This window comes from Gastrolobium bilobum, unplaced genomic scaffold, assembly GCF_033153095.1.
Source record: "Gastrolobium bilobum isolate Gb01-03AN ecotype WA unplaced genomic scaffold, APGP_CSIRO_Gbil_v1 utg39315, whole genome shotgun sequence".
NCBI lineage: Eukaryota > Viridiplantae > Streptophyta > Magnoliopsida > Fabales > Fabaceae > Gastrolobium > Gastrolobium bilobum.
This window is the reverse complement of record NW_026896798.1, coordinates 90,044-107,470: the sequence shown is the minus strand read 5'-3', so window position 1 is coordinate 107,470 and position 17,427 is coordinate 90,044. Positions and strand designations below refer to the sequence as shown.

Here is a 17,427-nt window from a genome sequence, read left to right as displayed (position 1 = left end):
TGTGCATCTGGGTTGGAACTAGGTACGAATCTGTGTTCTGCAAGACAGAAGAACTGCTATTGGTTTATGAGTGAAGAGTTTGAAACAAACTCTAACTACTCCATTGAAGTACCTGAGTTTCTCTTAGATTCTGAGCCAGAACGCACACTCCATAGGAGAAGAAGGAACCTCAGCGAAAGATTTCCTAAAAACATGGCTGATCACAATAATAACAATGAAGAGGTTCCCCCTGAACAGAACTTTGGCTGCTCCTTTCAGGAACAGACCAGTTAGGGGAGTAATCCTTCCCCCTGTAGCACCAAATTTTGAACTAAAACCTATCATGTTCCACATGAATAGGGAAGCAGGGGTCTTCAATGGACTCCCTGCAGAAGATCCTTACACACACCTCACAACATTCCAAGATATTAACTTTAAAGCCGAGGGTGTAACAGAGGAGAGCATAAGAATGAGGTTGTTCCCTCACTCCTTGGGTTTAAAAGCTAAAACATGGATGAAAACTCTCACCCCTGGATCAATCCACACATGGGAAGAACTCTCTAACAAGTTCATAGAGAGATTTCTCCTAATGTCTCGACAAGCTGGTGTTAGAGCTGAAATCTCTAACTTCAGAATGTTTCATGGAGAAAATCTCTATGAAGCATGGGAAAGATACAAGGACATCATAAGAAAATGTCCAAACCATGGGGTAGAGAGTTGGGGAGTGCTACAATCTTTCTATAAAGGACTTGACCATACTTCTCAATCTCACCTAGATTTTGCTGCAGGAGGATATTTCTTTACAGGAACACTTGAATCAAGATACGAAATCATAGAAGGGACTGCTGAAAGATGTCTCCAATGGCCAATAGACAGAGTGAGCCCAGTGAGGAAGACAGACATGCTAGAAATGGATAAAAAAAAAGCCATGGAAGCCTAGCTGGCATTACTCATGAATGAAGTGAAGAACCTGAAAGTTGACCAAGCAACACCAAGGATGGAAGTCTTACAACTCACAGCAACTGAAACAGAACCATGCTCAGGCTGTGGTGACCTTCATGACTCAACAGACTACCCATCCACTGCATTGGTGTGTTATGCAGAAAATTTTGGAAATAGGAACTTCACCAGAGACAATCAACAAGCAGGACGAAATACACATTCAAGCCTTGGAGGAACTATCATTAAGGATCAGAACCACAACACCCAATGGAGGCCACCCATTAACCAGAGACCATTCAACAACAATCAACAGCAGTATCAGCAAGGTAGCAGTAGTGGAACGTTTGAACAAAGAAGAAATAATTATGTTCCGTTCCACAGAGATGACCAACGCATCAACACCCTGGAAAATTATGTCAAGGAATATGTCACCAGGAATGACGCAGTGGTCAGGAACATTGAGTCTCATCTGGGGCAGATTGCTGCCAACCTTCAAACCAGAACACAAGGATCATTAGCAAGGAATACTGACGTTCTTTCAACAACCTCGCCAAAAGTAACACCTATCTCCCCTTCATAGCAAATCAAGGCTGTCACCTTAAGAAGTGGGAAAGCCACAGCACAGCCCACAGTTCAACCAAAGGAAAAGGAACAAACTGAAACACCTGAAGAAGCCCCAAAAGCACAGCAACAATTACCAGTCACAGATGAACAGAACCCAGAACCTGAAAAGGAAGCCAACAGCTAACCAATCAGTCCAACTCAAAGCAGGCAAATATCGACAAAAATTTCATTCCCTCAAAGAACAAAAAAGCACCAGAAGGATAAGCACTTTGGAAAGTTCCTGGAAATTTTAAAACAACTTCACATCAACATTCCTCTGGTGGACGCACTAGAACAGATGCCCAGGTACGTAAAATTCATGAAAGATGTCCTCTCAAAAAAAAAGAATAACGAAATATGAGACTGTAAAAATGACACAAGAGAGTTGCCAATACTTAGGCAGACTCCCACCTAAGCTTCAAGACCCAGGAAGCTTCACCATTCCTTGCATTATAGGAAACACGTACCAAGGGAAAGCCTTGTGTGATTTAGGGGCCAGCATCAATCTCATGCCCTTATCTGTCTTCAAACAATTATCCACTGGACCAGCTAAACCCACCACGGTGACCTTGCAAACGGCAGACTGATCCATCGTCAAGCCATAAGGGAAGATTGAAGATCTGCTAGTCAAAGTAGATAAATTTATCTTACCTGCTAATTTCATCATTCTGGATTATGAAGATGATGTTGACGTTCCCATCATTCTGGGTAGACCGTTCCTGGCAACTGGAGGAGCAGTTATCAATGTACAAAAGGGGGAACTAACCATAAGAGTTCATGACGATGAGATCAAGTTCAATATTGTCAAAGCAATAAAGTTCCAGGATGAAGGAGAAGACTTGGAAGAATGTTCTGCTCTCACTTTGTTAGACAATCAGCATAGCAGAAAAACAAAGGAAGAAGAATACGAGAAAGAAGAAGAAGACCCACAACAGGAAGAGTAGAGTTGCTATCTACAGTAAAGAAGCCCCGAACCTTTGATAAGAACTGAAAAGGAGAAGCAGCTCAAAAGACCTTCTTCAGAAAAAACCCCTGAGTTAGAACTAAAACCCCTTCCCCAACATTTGAAATATGCATATCTGGGGAACAACAAAACCCTTCTTGTGATCATTTCTTCATTTCTTACCAAGGAACAAGAAGGACTGTTGCTTGACAAGCTAAAAAAATACCAAGGAGCCATCGGTTGGACCATAGCTGATCTCAAAGGTATCAGTCCCTCATTTTGTATGCATAAAATATTATTGACTGATCCTAACAGTTTTTCAATGGAACACCAAAGAAGATTGAACCCTATAATGAAAGAAGTGGTGAGAAAGGAAGTCATCAAATGGCTGGATGCAGGGATCATATACCCAATATCTGACAGCAGTTGGGTAAGTCTTGTCCAATGCGTCCCCAAAAAGGGAGGCATCACAGTGGAAAAGAATGAACTGATACCTGTGAGAAAGGTTACAGGATGGAGAATCTGCCAAGATTACAGGAAGCTCAACAATGCCACTAGGAAGGACCATTTCCCACTCCCTTTTACAGATCAGATGCTGGACCACCTAGCAGGTAAAGAATACTTCTGCTTCCTTGATGGATATTCGGGGTATAATCAAATTGCTTTGGCACCAGAAGATCAACATAAAACCACCTTCACCTGCCCATATGGAACGTTCGCTTTCAGAAGGATGCCCTTCGGGTTATGTAATGCACCAGCAACATTCCAGAGGTGTATGTTCTCAATCTTTTCTGATCTAATAGGTGAAGGAGTAGAAGTCTTTATGGATGATTTTTTAGTACTAGGGACGTCATATGATCACTGCTTGGACAATTTAGAAGAAGTTCTTCAAAGGTGTCTGTCCTCTAATCTAGTACTTAATTGGGAAAAATGCCACTTCATGGTGAAAGAAGGAATAGTCCTGGGACACAAAATTTTCAGAGAAGGACTGGAAGTGGATCAAGCCAAAGTAGAAGCTATAGCAAAAATGCCACCACCAGTAAGTGTAAAAACCTTGAGATCTTTTTTAGGGCATGCAGGCTTTTACAGAAGGTTTGTTAAAGATTTTTCCAAAATAGCTAGACCTTTATGCCACTTATTAGAAAAAGATATAAAATTTGAGTTTAACTCTGACTGTGTGAAAGCTTTTGAATCTTTGAAAAATAAGCTCATTACCACACCTGTCATCCAACCTACAGATTGGAACTTACCCTTTGAACTAATGTGCGATGCAAGTGATCATGCTATTGGGGTAGTTCTGGGCCAGAGGAAGGACAAACTTTTTCGTAGCATATATTATGCCAGTAAAACTCTAAATGAAGCTCAGGTGAACTATTCAGTCACTGAAAAAGAGCTATTGGCTGTAGTATATGCTTGTGAAAAATTCAGGCCTTACATTTTAGGATCAAAAGTTATTATCCATACTGACCATGCAGCTCTCAAGTACCTCTTCTCAAAAAAGGAAGCGAAACCAAGATTGATAAGATGGGCCCTACTACTACAAGAGTTCAATCTAGAGATCAAAGAAAGAAAAGGATGCGAAAATCAAATTGTAGATCATCTGTCCAGATTGGAACACATTGAAGTGGGGCTACCAATCAAGGAAACGTTCTCTGACGAACAATTGTTTGTCATTAATCACATAGAGACAAATGCTCCTTGGTTTGCTGATATAGCCAACTTCCTTGCAGCAGGGCTGGAACCTTATGAGGAGAATAAAATGCAGAAGAATAAATTTTTTCACGATTGCAGGAACTACCTCTGGGACGAACCACTACTGTTCAAAAGATGCGTAGACCAAATGATAAGAAGGTGCGTCCTAGAAGAAGAACAGCCTCAAATCCTTTAACACTTTCATTCGTCCCCATATGGAGGACATCTAGGCGTTCAGTCAGGTTTTTTCTGGCCTTCCCTTTTTAAAGATGCACTTCAATATGCAAAAAATTGCGATAAATGTCAAAGAGAAGGTAACTTGACTAAACAAAATGAAATACCCCTCAATCCGATCCTAGAAGTTGAATTATTTGATGTTTGGGGCATTGACTTCATGGGACCTTTTCCTCCTTCTTGTGGGAACAAATTCATATTAATGGCTGTGGATTATGTAAGCAAGTGGGAAGAAGCAGTTGCTTTACCCATTAATTATGCTAAGGTGGTTATAAATTTTTTAAAAAGTAACATATTAACCAGATATGGAACCCCACATTGTCTCATCAGCGACCGAGGGAAACATTTCATCAACTGCCAACTTGAGAGGTTGTTGGAGAAATATAGAGTCAAACACAAAGTTGCAACCCCATATCATCCATAAACCAGTGGTCTCATTGAAGTCTCTAACCGAGAGGTTAAGAGAATCTTAGAGAAGGTAGTTAATCCTTCTCAAAAAGACTGGTCTCTCAAGTTAGACGAGGCATTATGGGCTTACAGAACAGCATATAGAACACCTTTAAGGTGTTCCCCGTACAGATTGATATTTGGCAAAGCTTGCCACCTCCCCCTCGAACTGGAATACAAGGCTTACTGGGCAATCCAAACCCTCAACATGGATGAAAAAACAGCTGGAGAGAAGAGATTGCTGCAACTCGAAGAGTTAGAGGAGTTCAGAGGGAACACATACGAAAATCATAGATTGTACAAGGAGAAGATGAAGAAGTGGCACGATAAAAGGATTAGGAACAGAGATCTAAAAATCGGTCAGAATGTGCTACTCTTCAACTCCAGACTCAGACTGTTCCCAGGTAAACTCAAATCAAGATGGACCGGGCCATATCAAATTATTAACGATGCAAGAAACGGAACGGAAAAATGCCAAACACCTACTTTTAAGAGCGTTCCTGAGGTGTAACCACTATGAAACTTCTCAACTTTCCTTAATGTTGTAAGTACTGCTGAAGACAGATGAATTCTGCTGTCAAGGATCAAAATAGAATCACACACTCACCTCACCTCCGTCATACACTATCTGGTCAATCAGAAAGAACAAGGAACGTACTCAACAATGAACAAAAAAAAGACAGAAGAAAAACAAAGAGAAAGGGGAACAGCCATTCAAAAGAATTCAAGAAAAACCAGAAAACCTTCCTCCAAGGGGGGAAAAAAGTTCAAGAAAAGGCGTTCCCTCAAAATAGAAAAAGTCCAAGTTCAAAGGCACAAAAGCTAAATGTTCCTTGATCCCACAAATCAGACCACCACTTCTTCCACATTTCCATACACTTACCCATCAAAGAATCCTTGGAACGGAAGACAGTTGTACTTCATAGGAACGCAGCAGAAAGGCAAGTTCTGAAGAATCACATCCAGGAATGGACAGAGCAAACACCAACCCATGAGTGACAGTGAGACAAAAGATCAGCAACCTTCTCTTATCTGGGGACAGAATCCTCTTACTGTTTACTATGGAGAGTAGTTCATTTTCTGAAAAGTTCATGGTTGCTCACTGGCTCAAGTTCCTTACTGTTATGCTATTCTTTTAAATTGGGCAGACCAATACAATATTTCTGAGTTGTTTGAGGACAACCAACAGTTTAGTTTTGGGGTGTTTGATGGGACGTAAATTCGTTCCCATCTAAGCCCATTTTGATGACAAAATATCATATGTTCCCTCATCTGATGAGCAACTTCAGCATGAAAATCACTTGTTTTACACATTTGTGACAAAAACACAGTGGGAGAAAGGATGGTAACGTATTTCTTTAAAATATATTAAAAGGGGAACGGACTGAGACACATTTAATGCACCTGCTCCATTCATTTAATGCTTCTGTACACTTTGCAGGTAACGTAGAGTTAAAGACTTCTAAAAAGCAAGGTGGTGCACCAACTGAGCAGCTGGAAACGTGAAGAGCAGAGAATCAAGAGTTCTCATTGGCTGAAGACAGAAGCAAAACATGGGAAGGCTTGCAAACGACGGCTAATCATCACCAAACCCTGTTCCATTCAGCAATTCACGCAAGCTTCACACTCTGTTGCCACCGTCCCGTCCCCTCATTCAAGCAACTAGCTCCAAGGGAATTACAGCCTTGCCATTCCTCTTCCTGCTATAAATAGGACCTCCCTCACATTAAACATCATCGAATCCTGGAGGGTTTGCAGTCCGAAAAGAAGATATCACTTAGTAGTAGTTAGTAACTTAGATTAATTTTTAGTTGTAATTATAGTTAAGCGACAACCCCTCTTCCCTTCTCTGTAAACAACCATCAAGACTCCTCACGAGCAATTACCCATCTTTCTCCATTTTCTATTTCTTTTTGTAAATTGTCTTTTAAATTAATATAAGTGTTTTTCTCTTCGTTCCAATCGTTATCTCTTGACTGAATCTCGGGTCTATGTGATCTCAGTTGAGAATAATTATGTTTAAACTATCAGCCATGAGCTGAACTATTTATGGAACGGGTAAACTGTGAAACTCTTAAAGAACTATTTTCAAAACTCTTGACCGAAGCTTTTTGTATTTCTTTGGCTGAGTAAGCTATATTCATTGTGTGCCAATGGAAATTAGGTACATACTGAGAAAGGAACTTCCATAAGGAAGGGATTTCAGACAGCTTAGCCATTGGAGGAAGGTAGATGTCATGACAAAAACGCTACTGGTCACCTTAGGAATAAGGGGCCAACTCGTCCATTTTAAGGTTCTGAACTAAGTACCTGTTGGAGTCAAGGGAGCCATAGGAATATGGAAACTTGTGAGCCATCTAGACCATGAGCTGAGGAATCAGAGTTGGCAGGCAAAGAAACTGGGACAAAGCCAAAAGGTGCTAAGTCTTGAGCAAAGAAAACAGCCCCTTTAAGAGTGAAGCAGTGAATCTGTTCCTTCTGTTAAACTGTTTTAACCACCACCCTGTTGTCTCTTGATTATAGTTATTTTTGTTTTAGTAATTTTATTTTATTTTATTTAGTACTTATAAAAACTCCAATGATTGTTATCTCACCTTCTTCTAAACAGGAAGGATCACATACATAACGCAGCGAGCAATTGTTTGCCATCGGGTTGAACCTATTGTTCCTGAGGAACGTTGTCAAGACAGTAGGAAACGTTTGACCAGACAGTTCATTTACTAATTTTTCTTCTCATTTTCACTCTTTAGAAACAGTGATAAAACAATAATTGGCACTCTATCCTCGTGTGAACGATAATTTGGGCATTAATACTCTCTTTATTACTTGATGCGTGCACTTGCGCTCTTGGGTTGGAACTAAGGGACGAATCTGTGTTCTGCAAGAACAGAAGAACGTCCCCTATCAGAACTTATATTTTCCACCATCAGCAAACCACCCAACACCCGACTTAGCTGGAAGAATGATTCATTGGGCTATGGAGATTTTAGAGTTTGATATATCCTACGAGCCTTGGCATACAATTAAGTCGCAAGCTTTAGCCGACTTCATATTAGAATTGACCCCACTCAAAGGTGAGTCAGAATCCTCAGGTGACTTATGGACAATCTATGTGGATGGATCCTCCAACACTAAGGGCAATGGTGCAGGAGTCATACTTGAAAACCCATAGGGCATATCTATAGAGCATTCTTTGCACCTAAGATTTCCAACCTCCAACAATCAGGCCGAGTATGGGGCCTTTATTGCTGGTTTACTAAAGGCAAAGGAAGATAAGGCTAAAAGAGTAAAGATGCTTAGTGACTCCCAACTCGTCACCTCACAAGTAAAGAGCGCCATCATGATGAAGTAGTTAAGCAAGGTAAGGGAGCTGTTGGTCGAGTTTGATGAAAAAAAGTGGTCCAATACATCTAAAAGAGCGAGAATGGAAGGTCCAACATACTTTCAAAGCTCGCAAGCACAAAGAATCCTAGAAACCACAGAATCGTGGTCCAACAAAATATCCTAGAACCTAGTTGTGTAATGTTAATCACCAATTTTGAAGATTAAAGGAAGCCTATAATGGCATACCTACAAAAAGGTTTACTTTCTGATGAGGTCTTTGAGGCCAGGAAGCTCGTCAAAAACTCAGTCTGGTATAAAATAATTGAAGGGAAGCTGTATAGAATGGGTTTCTACGCACCGATGCTTAAGTGCCTAGACCCAACTGAGGTTGAGTACATCCTGACCGAGATCCGCGAAGAGATTAATGGCCACCATATGAGGGGTAAGTCCTACCCCGAAAAACATTGAGGGTCGAGTATTATTGGCCGACAATGGAGGCCGATGCGAAAGAGTACGTCAAAAGATGCGACCAATGTCAAAGACATGCACATGTCTACCAGCTCCTTCTTAAGAGCTAAGTATGATCACAACACCCTAGCCGTTCTATAAGTGGAGTATGGACATTCTAGGACCTTTTATCGCTGCAGAGGGGCAATTACGTTGGTTAATTATAGCATTGGATTATTTCACTAAGTGGATTGAGGCCAAACCCCTCACCACAATAACCTTGGCAAGAATCCAAAGATTCTTCTAGAGGAACCTCATTTTCCAATTTGTCATCCCCATGGAAATCATCACAGGCAACTGCACACAGTTTGCCGATAAAAAGTTTTAAGAGCTTATGGCCAATTTTAAGATGAAACATCATTTTGCCTCAGTTGAACATCCGCAGTCCAATGGACAGATCGAGGCTGCGAACAAAGTTATAGTGGACGAACTCAATAAGAGACTTTTTGATGCAAAAGAAAATTGGGTGCGACAACTTCACCTTATCTTTTGGAGATACAAGACAAGTACCCAAACCTCTATGGGGTATACCCCATTCAAGCTGACATATAGATGTGAAGCCATGATCCTGGTCGAGATTGAGGAACCATCCTGGCGAATCATGCAAAGGCTGGAAAAAAGCCTAAGGAAGAGAACAACGAAGTTCTATTGTGGAGCTCGACTTACTAGATGAATAGCGGGAGAACGCTAATTATAGGGATCTAATGGCTAAACGTCTCACCGTGGCACAGTTTAACAAGAAGGTCAAGTCGAGGTCTTTTGTGATAGACTACCTGGTGTTGAGAAAAGCAGACGTTGGCAACAAGAATGCCAAATATGGGAAGTGATGGGACAAAAATTCGTTCCCATATAAGGCCATTTTGATGGCAAAGTACCATATGTTCCCTCATCTGATGAGCAACTTTTGCATTAAAGAAACGTGTTTATATCTTTGTGACAATAACACAGTGGGGAATGGATGATGATGTGATCATTTGAGAAATATAGAAAAAGGGAACAGAATGGGAACATTAAATACACCTGCTCCACTAACTCAATCTCTCTGTACACTTTGCAGGTAACGTTGAAAAGAAGCTTTCATAAAGCATAAGCGGTACAGCAATCAAGCAGGAAGAAACGTGTACAGTAGGGAATAAAGAGTTCTCATTGGCTAAGAGAAAAGCAAGGCATGGGAGAACGCAGAAGAAAAGGAAAATCTCAACAATAAGTGTCTCATCCAGCAACTTCCGTCCCTCAGAGCATTATTCACACCGCGTCTTTCATGCAGTCAAGAAAACAACTAAATGGAAATTACAAGTTTTGCCACCCACTCTTCTGCCTATAAATAGGACGTTCTAGAACGAAGAAACCATCGAATTTCTTAAGAATAGATCACTTATTTTTCTTTGTAGTTTTTATTTGTGTAGTTTTAACAATAGTTAAGTTACAACAACTTCTCATCTCTTCTGTATCACCCACTTGAGACTCCTCACGAGCAGCAACCATACTTCTCCATTTTCATTTCGTTGTAACCTAACTCGTTTCCGATTAATATAATGTGTTATTTCTCTTCTCCTTCATTCGTTATCTCTGAACTGAATCTCGGGTCTATGGGATTTCAGTTTGGAATAGTTATGTTTAAAGTATTAGCCATGGGCTAAGTTATTTGTGGAACGGAAAAACTGTGAAGTTCTTAAAGAACTATTTTCAAAACTCTTGTACTGAAACTTTTGTATTTCTCCGATTAAGTGTGCTATATTCATTGCATATCAATGGAAATTGAACGCATACTGAGAAAGGAACTTCCATAAGGAAGAGATTTCAGTCAGCTTAATCAGAGGGGGAAGGTAGTGTTGTGAAAATAACACTGCTAGTTGCCTTAGGAATAAGAAACCACCTCGTTCACTGAAGGTCCTGTACTTAGTAACTGTTAAAGTGAAGGGAGCCATAGGAATGGAAACTTGTGAGCCATTTAGTCCATGAGCTGAGGAATTAGAGTTGGCAGTGAAAAGACCTGAACAAACTCAGAAGGGTTAAGTCATGAGTGGAGAATATAGCTATTTAAGAATGGAACAGTGGATCTATTTCTTGTGTTAAAAACTGTTTTATCTCTCCATATTGTTGTCTCTTAACTATTATTATTGTTATTTTCTTTTTTCGATCTTGTATCAACAAATCTCCAATGAATACTATTGTTCCTTCTCTCATCAAGAAGCATTTCATATATAACGATGCGAGGAGCTGTTTGCTGTCAGATTGAACTTACTATTCTTGAGGAACGTTGTCAAGATAGTAGGGAACGTTTGACCAAATAGATCAATTACTAACTTTTTCTTTCATTTTCTTTCTTTTTAAAATAGTTTAAGGCATTACTTAGAGTACTATTCTCGTGGGAACGATAATCTGGGCACTAATAGTCCTATTTATTACTTGATGTGTGCACTTGCGCACTTGGGTTGAAATCAAGAGAACAAATATGTTTTCTCTGGATGAACTGAAGTAAGGGAACATCCTTTACAAGAATATTTTAAGCAACCAACAAGTTCACACCGAACAAGTTTTTGGCGTCGTTGTCGGGGATAGTTACACTAAATTATGTCCTTAAATTGTTTTATTTCATACTCTGTATATATATCATTCATTAATTCTTTGTTATATACTCTGTTGTTCGTACTGTATATGTTTTCTGGTTTATGGGTGAAGAGTTTGAAATAGATTTTCATCACTCCACTGAAATACCTGAGTTCTTCTTTGATTCTGAACCAGAATGTACTTTTCACAAGAGAAGAAAAGATCTCAGGGAAAATATTTTTGGAACAAACATGGCTGATCATAACAATAACAATGAAGAGATTCCTCCTGAACAGAACTTCAGAGCTCTGCTGCTCCTTCAAGGAACAAACCAGAAAGAGGAGTAATCCTCCCCTCTATAGCTCCCAACTTTGAGCTAAAACCCATCATGTTTAATATGATCAGGGAGGCTAGAGTCTTCAATGGACTCCCTGCAGAAGAATCGTACACATACCTCACCAACTTTCAAGATATTTGTGATAATTTCAGAACTGGGGGTGTGACAGAAGAGAGTATGAGAATGAGGCTGTTCCCTCACTCTTTAGGCTCAAAAGCCAAAATCTGGATGAAATCCCTCACCCCTAGATCCATACACTTATGCGAAGAATTCTCTAACAAGTTCACAAAGAGATTTCTCCCTATGTCTCGTCAAGCTGATGTTACAGCAGAGCTCTCTAACTTCAGAATGTTTTATAGAAAAAATCTCTATGAAGCATGGGAGAGATATAAGGACATCATCAGGAAATGTCCTAACCATTGAGTGAAAAAATGGGGGATTTTACAGTCTTTTTATAAGAGAATTTACCATACTTCTCAATCACATTTAGATTTTGCTGCAGGAGGATACTTTTTCACAGGTTCTCTTGAATCCAGATACGAAATAATAGAAAGCAGTGTAGAAAGATGTCTCCACTTGCCACTAGAAAGAACGAACCCAGTGAGGAAGCCAGGCATGCTAGAATTAGACAAGCAAACTGCAATGGAAGCCCAACTGGCTGCACTAATGAATGAGGTGAAGAATCTGAAAGCTGACCAAGAACAACCAAGAATGGAAGTCTTACAACTTACAGCCACTGAGAGTGAACCATGCTCAGCATGTGGTGATCATCATGATTCAACAGACTGCCCATCCATAACCTTGGTATGTTATGCTGAAAATTTTGGGAACAAAAACTTCACCCAGGCCAGAGACAATCAACATGCAGGATGCAACAACAATCAGAATTCTGGAGGCACCATAGTGAAAGATTAGAACCATAACACCTAATGGAGACCACCCATGAACCAAAGACCATACAACAATCAGCAGCAATAGACCAACAAGGCAGCAGTATGGGAAATGGAGCATATGACTAACAGAGAAGACCCAATTATGCTCTGTTCCCCAGAGATGATCAACGCATCAATACCTTGGAGAATTATGTCAAGGAATATGTTACCAAGAACGATGCTGTGGTCAGAAACATTGAATCCCACTTGGGACAGATAGCTGCTAGCCTCATCTGATGAACAACTTTTGCATTAAAAACACGTGTTTTTATCTTTGTGACAAAAACACAATGGGGAACAGATGATGATGTAATCATTTGAGAAATATAAAAAAGGGAAACAGAATGGGAACATTAAATATACCTGCTCCACTAACTCATTCTCTCTGTACACTTTGCAGGTAACGTTGAAAAGAAGCTTCCATAAAGCATAAGCGGTACAACAATCAAGCAGGAAGAAACGTGTACAGTAGTGAATAAAGAGTTTATATTGGCTAAGAGGAAAGCAAGGCATGGGGGAATACAGAAGAAAAGGCAAATCTCAACAATAAGTGTCTCATCCAGCAACTTGCGTCCCTTAGAGCACTGTTCACACCGCCCCTTTCATGCAGTCAAGAAAACAACTCAATGGAAATTACAAGTTTTGCCACCCACTCTTCTGCCTATTAAGACGACGTGCAGAACGAAGAAACCATCGAATTCCTTAAGAAGAGATCACTTAGTTTCCTTTGTAGTTTTTCTTTGTATAGTTTTAGCAATAGTTAAGTGACAACAACTTCTCCACTGTTCTGTATCACCCACTTGAGACTCCTCACGAGCAGTAACCATACTTCTCCATTTCATATCGTTGTAACCTAACTTGTTTCTCATTAATATAACGTGTTATTTATCTTCTCTTCCATTCGTTATCTCTGAACTGAATCTCGGGTGTATGGGATTTCAGTTTGAAATAATTATGTTTAAAGTATTAGCCATGAGCTAAGTTATTTGTGGAACGAAAAAAACTGTGAAGTTCTTAAAGAACTATTTTCAAAACTCTTGTGCTGAAGCTTTTGTATTTCTCTGATTAAGTGTGCTATATTCTTTGCGTATAAATGGAAATTGAACGCATACTGAGAAAGGGACTTCCATAAGGAAGGAATTTCAGACAGCTTAATCAGAGGGGAATGTAGTGTTGTGAAAACAACACTGTTAGTTGCCTTAGGAATAAGGAACCACCTCGTTTACTGAAGGTCCTGTACTTAGTAACTGTTGGAGTCAAGGGAGCTATAGGTATATGGAAACCTGTGAGCCATTTAGTCCATGAGCTGAGGAATCAAAGTTGGCAGTGAAAAGACCTGAACAAATTCATAAGGGTTAAGTCTTGAGTAGAGAATATAGCTATTAAAGAATGGAACAGTGGATCTGTTCCTTGTGTTAAAAATTGTTTTATCTCTCCATATTGTTGTCTCTTAACTATTGTTATTGTTATTTTCTTTTTTCGATCTTGTATCAACAAATCTCCAATGAATACTATTGTTCCTTCTCTCATCAAGAAGCATTTCATATATAACGATGCGAGGAGCTGTTTGCTGTCAGATTGAACTTACTATTCTTGAGGAACGTTGTCAAGATAGTAGGGAATGTTTGACCAAACAGATCAATTACTAACTTTTCTTTTCATTTTCATTCTTTTTAAAATAGTTTAAGGCATTACTTAGAGTACTATCATATAATCTGGGCACTAATAGTCCCATTTATTACTTGATGCGTACACTTGCGCATTTGGGTTGAAGTCAAGAGAACGAATGTGTTTTCTCTTGATGAACTGAAGTAAGGGAACGTCCTTTACAAGAATATTTTAAGCAACCAACAAGTTCACACCCAACAGGAAGCTTGTCGTGAATTGGGAAGGTCCATACCGAGTTAGAAAAAACTTAGGCAGAGGTGCTTATATATTTGAGAAATTATTGAAAAAGCCCATCAAAAGGACCTGGAATGCGGACAAACTGAAGATTTATTTCAGTTAGGAAGAGGCGATCGATCTCTAGAGCTCAGAGACGACCTCTGTAGTTAGGATTTCTATTTATTTGCCAATAAAATAGGTCTGTGAATACATTGAAGGCCAGTCGTTGTTTTTTCCTTTTCTTAAGCGCATCAATAGAACATAACTATAAGTCTTTCACTATGACACATCTTTTTAGGTAAAACATTATCATTATCAGTGAAGGATGATTTTATCATGAACTCTGAAAACGGAATAGATATCTAAATAATCAAAGAAGGACCTTAACGCATAAAGATCGAGTCCATAAAGACCGGAACTTCGATATAAACTAATGATCTCGGTAAAAAGCAAGATCAGATAACGCAACATGAGTAAAAAGTTGATTCGATATTAATAGTCGTTCCTTAAAGAGGAGAAATAAGGCGTCTCGACTGTAAAGAAAAACCCCAAAGAAATAATACATGAAAATAAGGATCTCGACAATGCAAGCCGAAACCGATAACCAAGTTTTACGAAAGCGTAATTTTTGAAATAAAGGTCAGACAAGAAAATCAACTTAAACAACCATAGAAGGTAAAATAAGATAACATGAATAAGGCCAGAAACCCGACAATGTGTTTACAAATCTAAAAAGGGGACTGAAGTCCCCAAGCATTAGAAATTACAAACTAAGTCTGCATACCGACCCTTCAAGTTGCGTTGGCAGCAAGAATATCTTCTCTATAGGTGTTGGCCTCGGCTTCTTCAAGAGCTTCATGCCCGCCTCTGGAGTATCGTGTCCGATTAAGCCGTCCTTCACAAAGTAACTAAAGTCCATCCTATCAGTAACTAGACCCGAGTTCAAAACCCGAGCTTGACTAATCGCATTGGCAAAAGACTGCTCAGTCGTATTCTCCACCAAAGCCTTAGCCTCCTCAAACTCGGCTTGTAAACTTTTCAATTGGCACTTTTTTTCCGACATTGTTGCCTCTGTCGAAGTGATGGAGGTTTTCATATCCTCCTTGGCTTTGGAAAGTTTTTCATTAAGGGCATTGATCTCAGCCTCCAAATCGGTTTTCTCTTTAGAGAGCTTATCCAATTTGAGAGAAAGTATCACACTCGAGGAACTGGACAACTCGTAGCTCACATGAAGCTGCCAAAATGATTGAATCGGAGGGGTAGTATTAAGGACTCTTCCTCCATTTGGGTCAGAGTGGCCAATATATCAGCCTTGGGGAGGCGGTTTCATTGCAGCTTGAAAACCGTCTAAGACTCGTTTCTTCCAAAGTTCCCCAGGCTCAAGCAACATCGCGTCCCAAGTTGAGAACGAGCAGGCGGAGTAACTTGTTGTGCAATGACGACCGCAACAGACGAGCTCCCCTCTTTAACTTTAAGCCTCTTCTTCTTGGGAGTCTCCCCAGCAGGTCAGTTTTCACCGACTTCGCCTTGCTTGAAGAATTCTTGATATATTTGCGATAGTGGTGACCCTTCATATATGCTGCAAAAATAAGGCAAAGTTGAGACAGAACAATAAAGAAAATTTTCAACCCCGATTAAAGCTAAGGTAATATACTGAATTCAGCATCCAAATTAGTTTCAAATTTGTTCACCATTCGACTTAAGTTGAAAATTCATTGTCTTTAACATACATCATCAACATATTGAAAGTCATCCTTTCGGCATCAATGAGTGATGACTCAAAGGTCTGATACTGGCCAAGTTTTTTATTATAATGCCTTTGGGACCAATATAAGGGGAACCTAGTAAATGGACTTCCCTTTTCGTTAAACTTGCCCACAAACCAGGGTGAATAGAAACCTTGAAGAACTGGTTTTCAAAATTCTTAAAAGATTGCGTAAACACGCAAAAAATTCCAAGAGAGGGCACACCACGGATGGTGACCCAACCTTTCCTTTGCTTGGCCTCAGATCCGGTCCGAGATGTATACACTATAAATAAATAGAAGAATATGGGAACAATGCACGGGACGCTAAGATAGTTGTACACCGGCTTGAAACCTCGTACAAAAGCCCAAGAATTAGGATGAAGTTGAGTGGGAACGACCCGTAAATACTTGAGCACCGCCATGTGGAACTCAGTAAAGGAATTCAAAGCCCCACCTTGGTGGCCAAATCTTGGTAGAAAAAGAAAAAATGAGGCTCATCCTCAGCCGTGCCTACACAAACTAGCTCATCTGCAGCCGCGGGTAAAAGGTCTACCCTGACAGTGTTCCCCATAGGAAGCTCGGCGATATCTGCTACCGATATATGAGACCTTATGTTGAAGGCCTCTTATAAGACCTAATATTCATCCTGATCATCAGCCAAGGGCTCCGCCATAGGTGACCTAGAACAAGAAAACTCAAAGTTAGCATAAGAAATAGATGCATCCGAGCTCCTTGAAGCCAAGACAAGCTCTAAAGGATTAAAGTTAGAATATGACGAATTCGAAGATTCATTAGAAATCTCTATTGGAAAGTTATGTTCCCTAACTAAAAGAGAAACCGGAACTGGAATATTCGAAAAACTCATATTTATTTCTTCCATTCGCACATTTAAAGGTGGTGGAAGACTCCGTGGAGGGTGCCACTACTAGAGTCGTGTTGAATAAAATGTGACCTCGACCTAAAGACTCGTTGAACTGAGGCACTAGACTTTGCACACCTTTTCCTAGATTCACTGAAGTGGTGCTACCCCGTCCCCGCTCAGAAGAGACAAGTCTCCTCTTACTTCCTCCACCTCGGCAATTATGAAGGAGTAATTGTAGTTTCTCCTCCTCCGTATGATCCTTGCCCCTAAACCAAAAACAAATCCCTTTGGGCAATTTCTAGACCTAGGTGCTTTCCTTAGCAAGATCTCGACAGTCTTTGTCTCGACCAAGGATCACACCAGAACCTTGGCCATGGGTACTCATCTAAATGCAGAAAGTCAGTCACCTCCCTATACAAATCAATCGGTAAAAAAATCTCCCTG

The 17,427-nt window shown here is 40.1% G+C and overlaps 1 protein-coding gene and 1 non-coding gene across 2 annotated transcripts; one reads left to right on the top strand and one right to left on the bottom strand.

The window, feature by feature from the left end:
* Positions 1 to 583: 583 nt before the first annotated feature.
* Positions 584 to 690, bottom strand: LOC133302057 (small nucleolar RNA R71). The gene has a single exon (XR_009750284.1). It is a non-coding gene; the product is annotated as a small nucleolar RNA R71 (small nucleolar RNA).
* A 2,099-nt stretch (positions 691 to 2,789) lies between these two features.
* Positions 2,790 to 12,473, top strand: LOC133302056 (uncharacterized). The gene is made up of 4 exons (XM_061501780.1): positions 2,790 to 4,318; positions 4,823 to 5,244; positions 11,518 to 11,733; positions 12,061 to 12,473. The coding sequence occupies exons 1-4, from the start codon at positions 2,790 to 2,792 to the stop codon at positions 12,471 to 12,473; spliced, it is 2,580 nt and encodes an 859-aa protein (XP_061357764.1).
* Positions 12,474 to 17,427: the final 4,954 nt, after the last annotated feature.

Bases quoted from the DNA above. Each gene is read 5' to 3' on its own strand.
- LOC133302056 (XM_061501780.1), top strand. From the start codon at position 2,790: ATGGAACACCAAAGAAGATTGAACCCTATAATGAAAGAAGTGGTGAGA. The intron at 4,319-4,822 runs GTGCGTCCTAGA...TCCATAAACCAG, and splicing joins GTAGACCAAATGATAAGAAG to TGGTCTCATTGAAGTCTCTA. The intron at 11,734-12,060 runs GTATGAGAATGA...ATTTTGCTGCAG, and splicing joins TGGGGGTGTGACAGAAGAGA to GAGGATACTTTTTCACAGGT.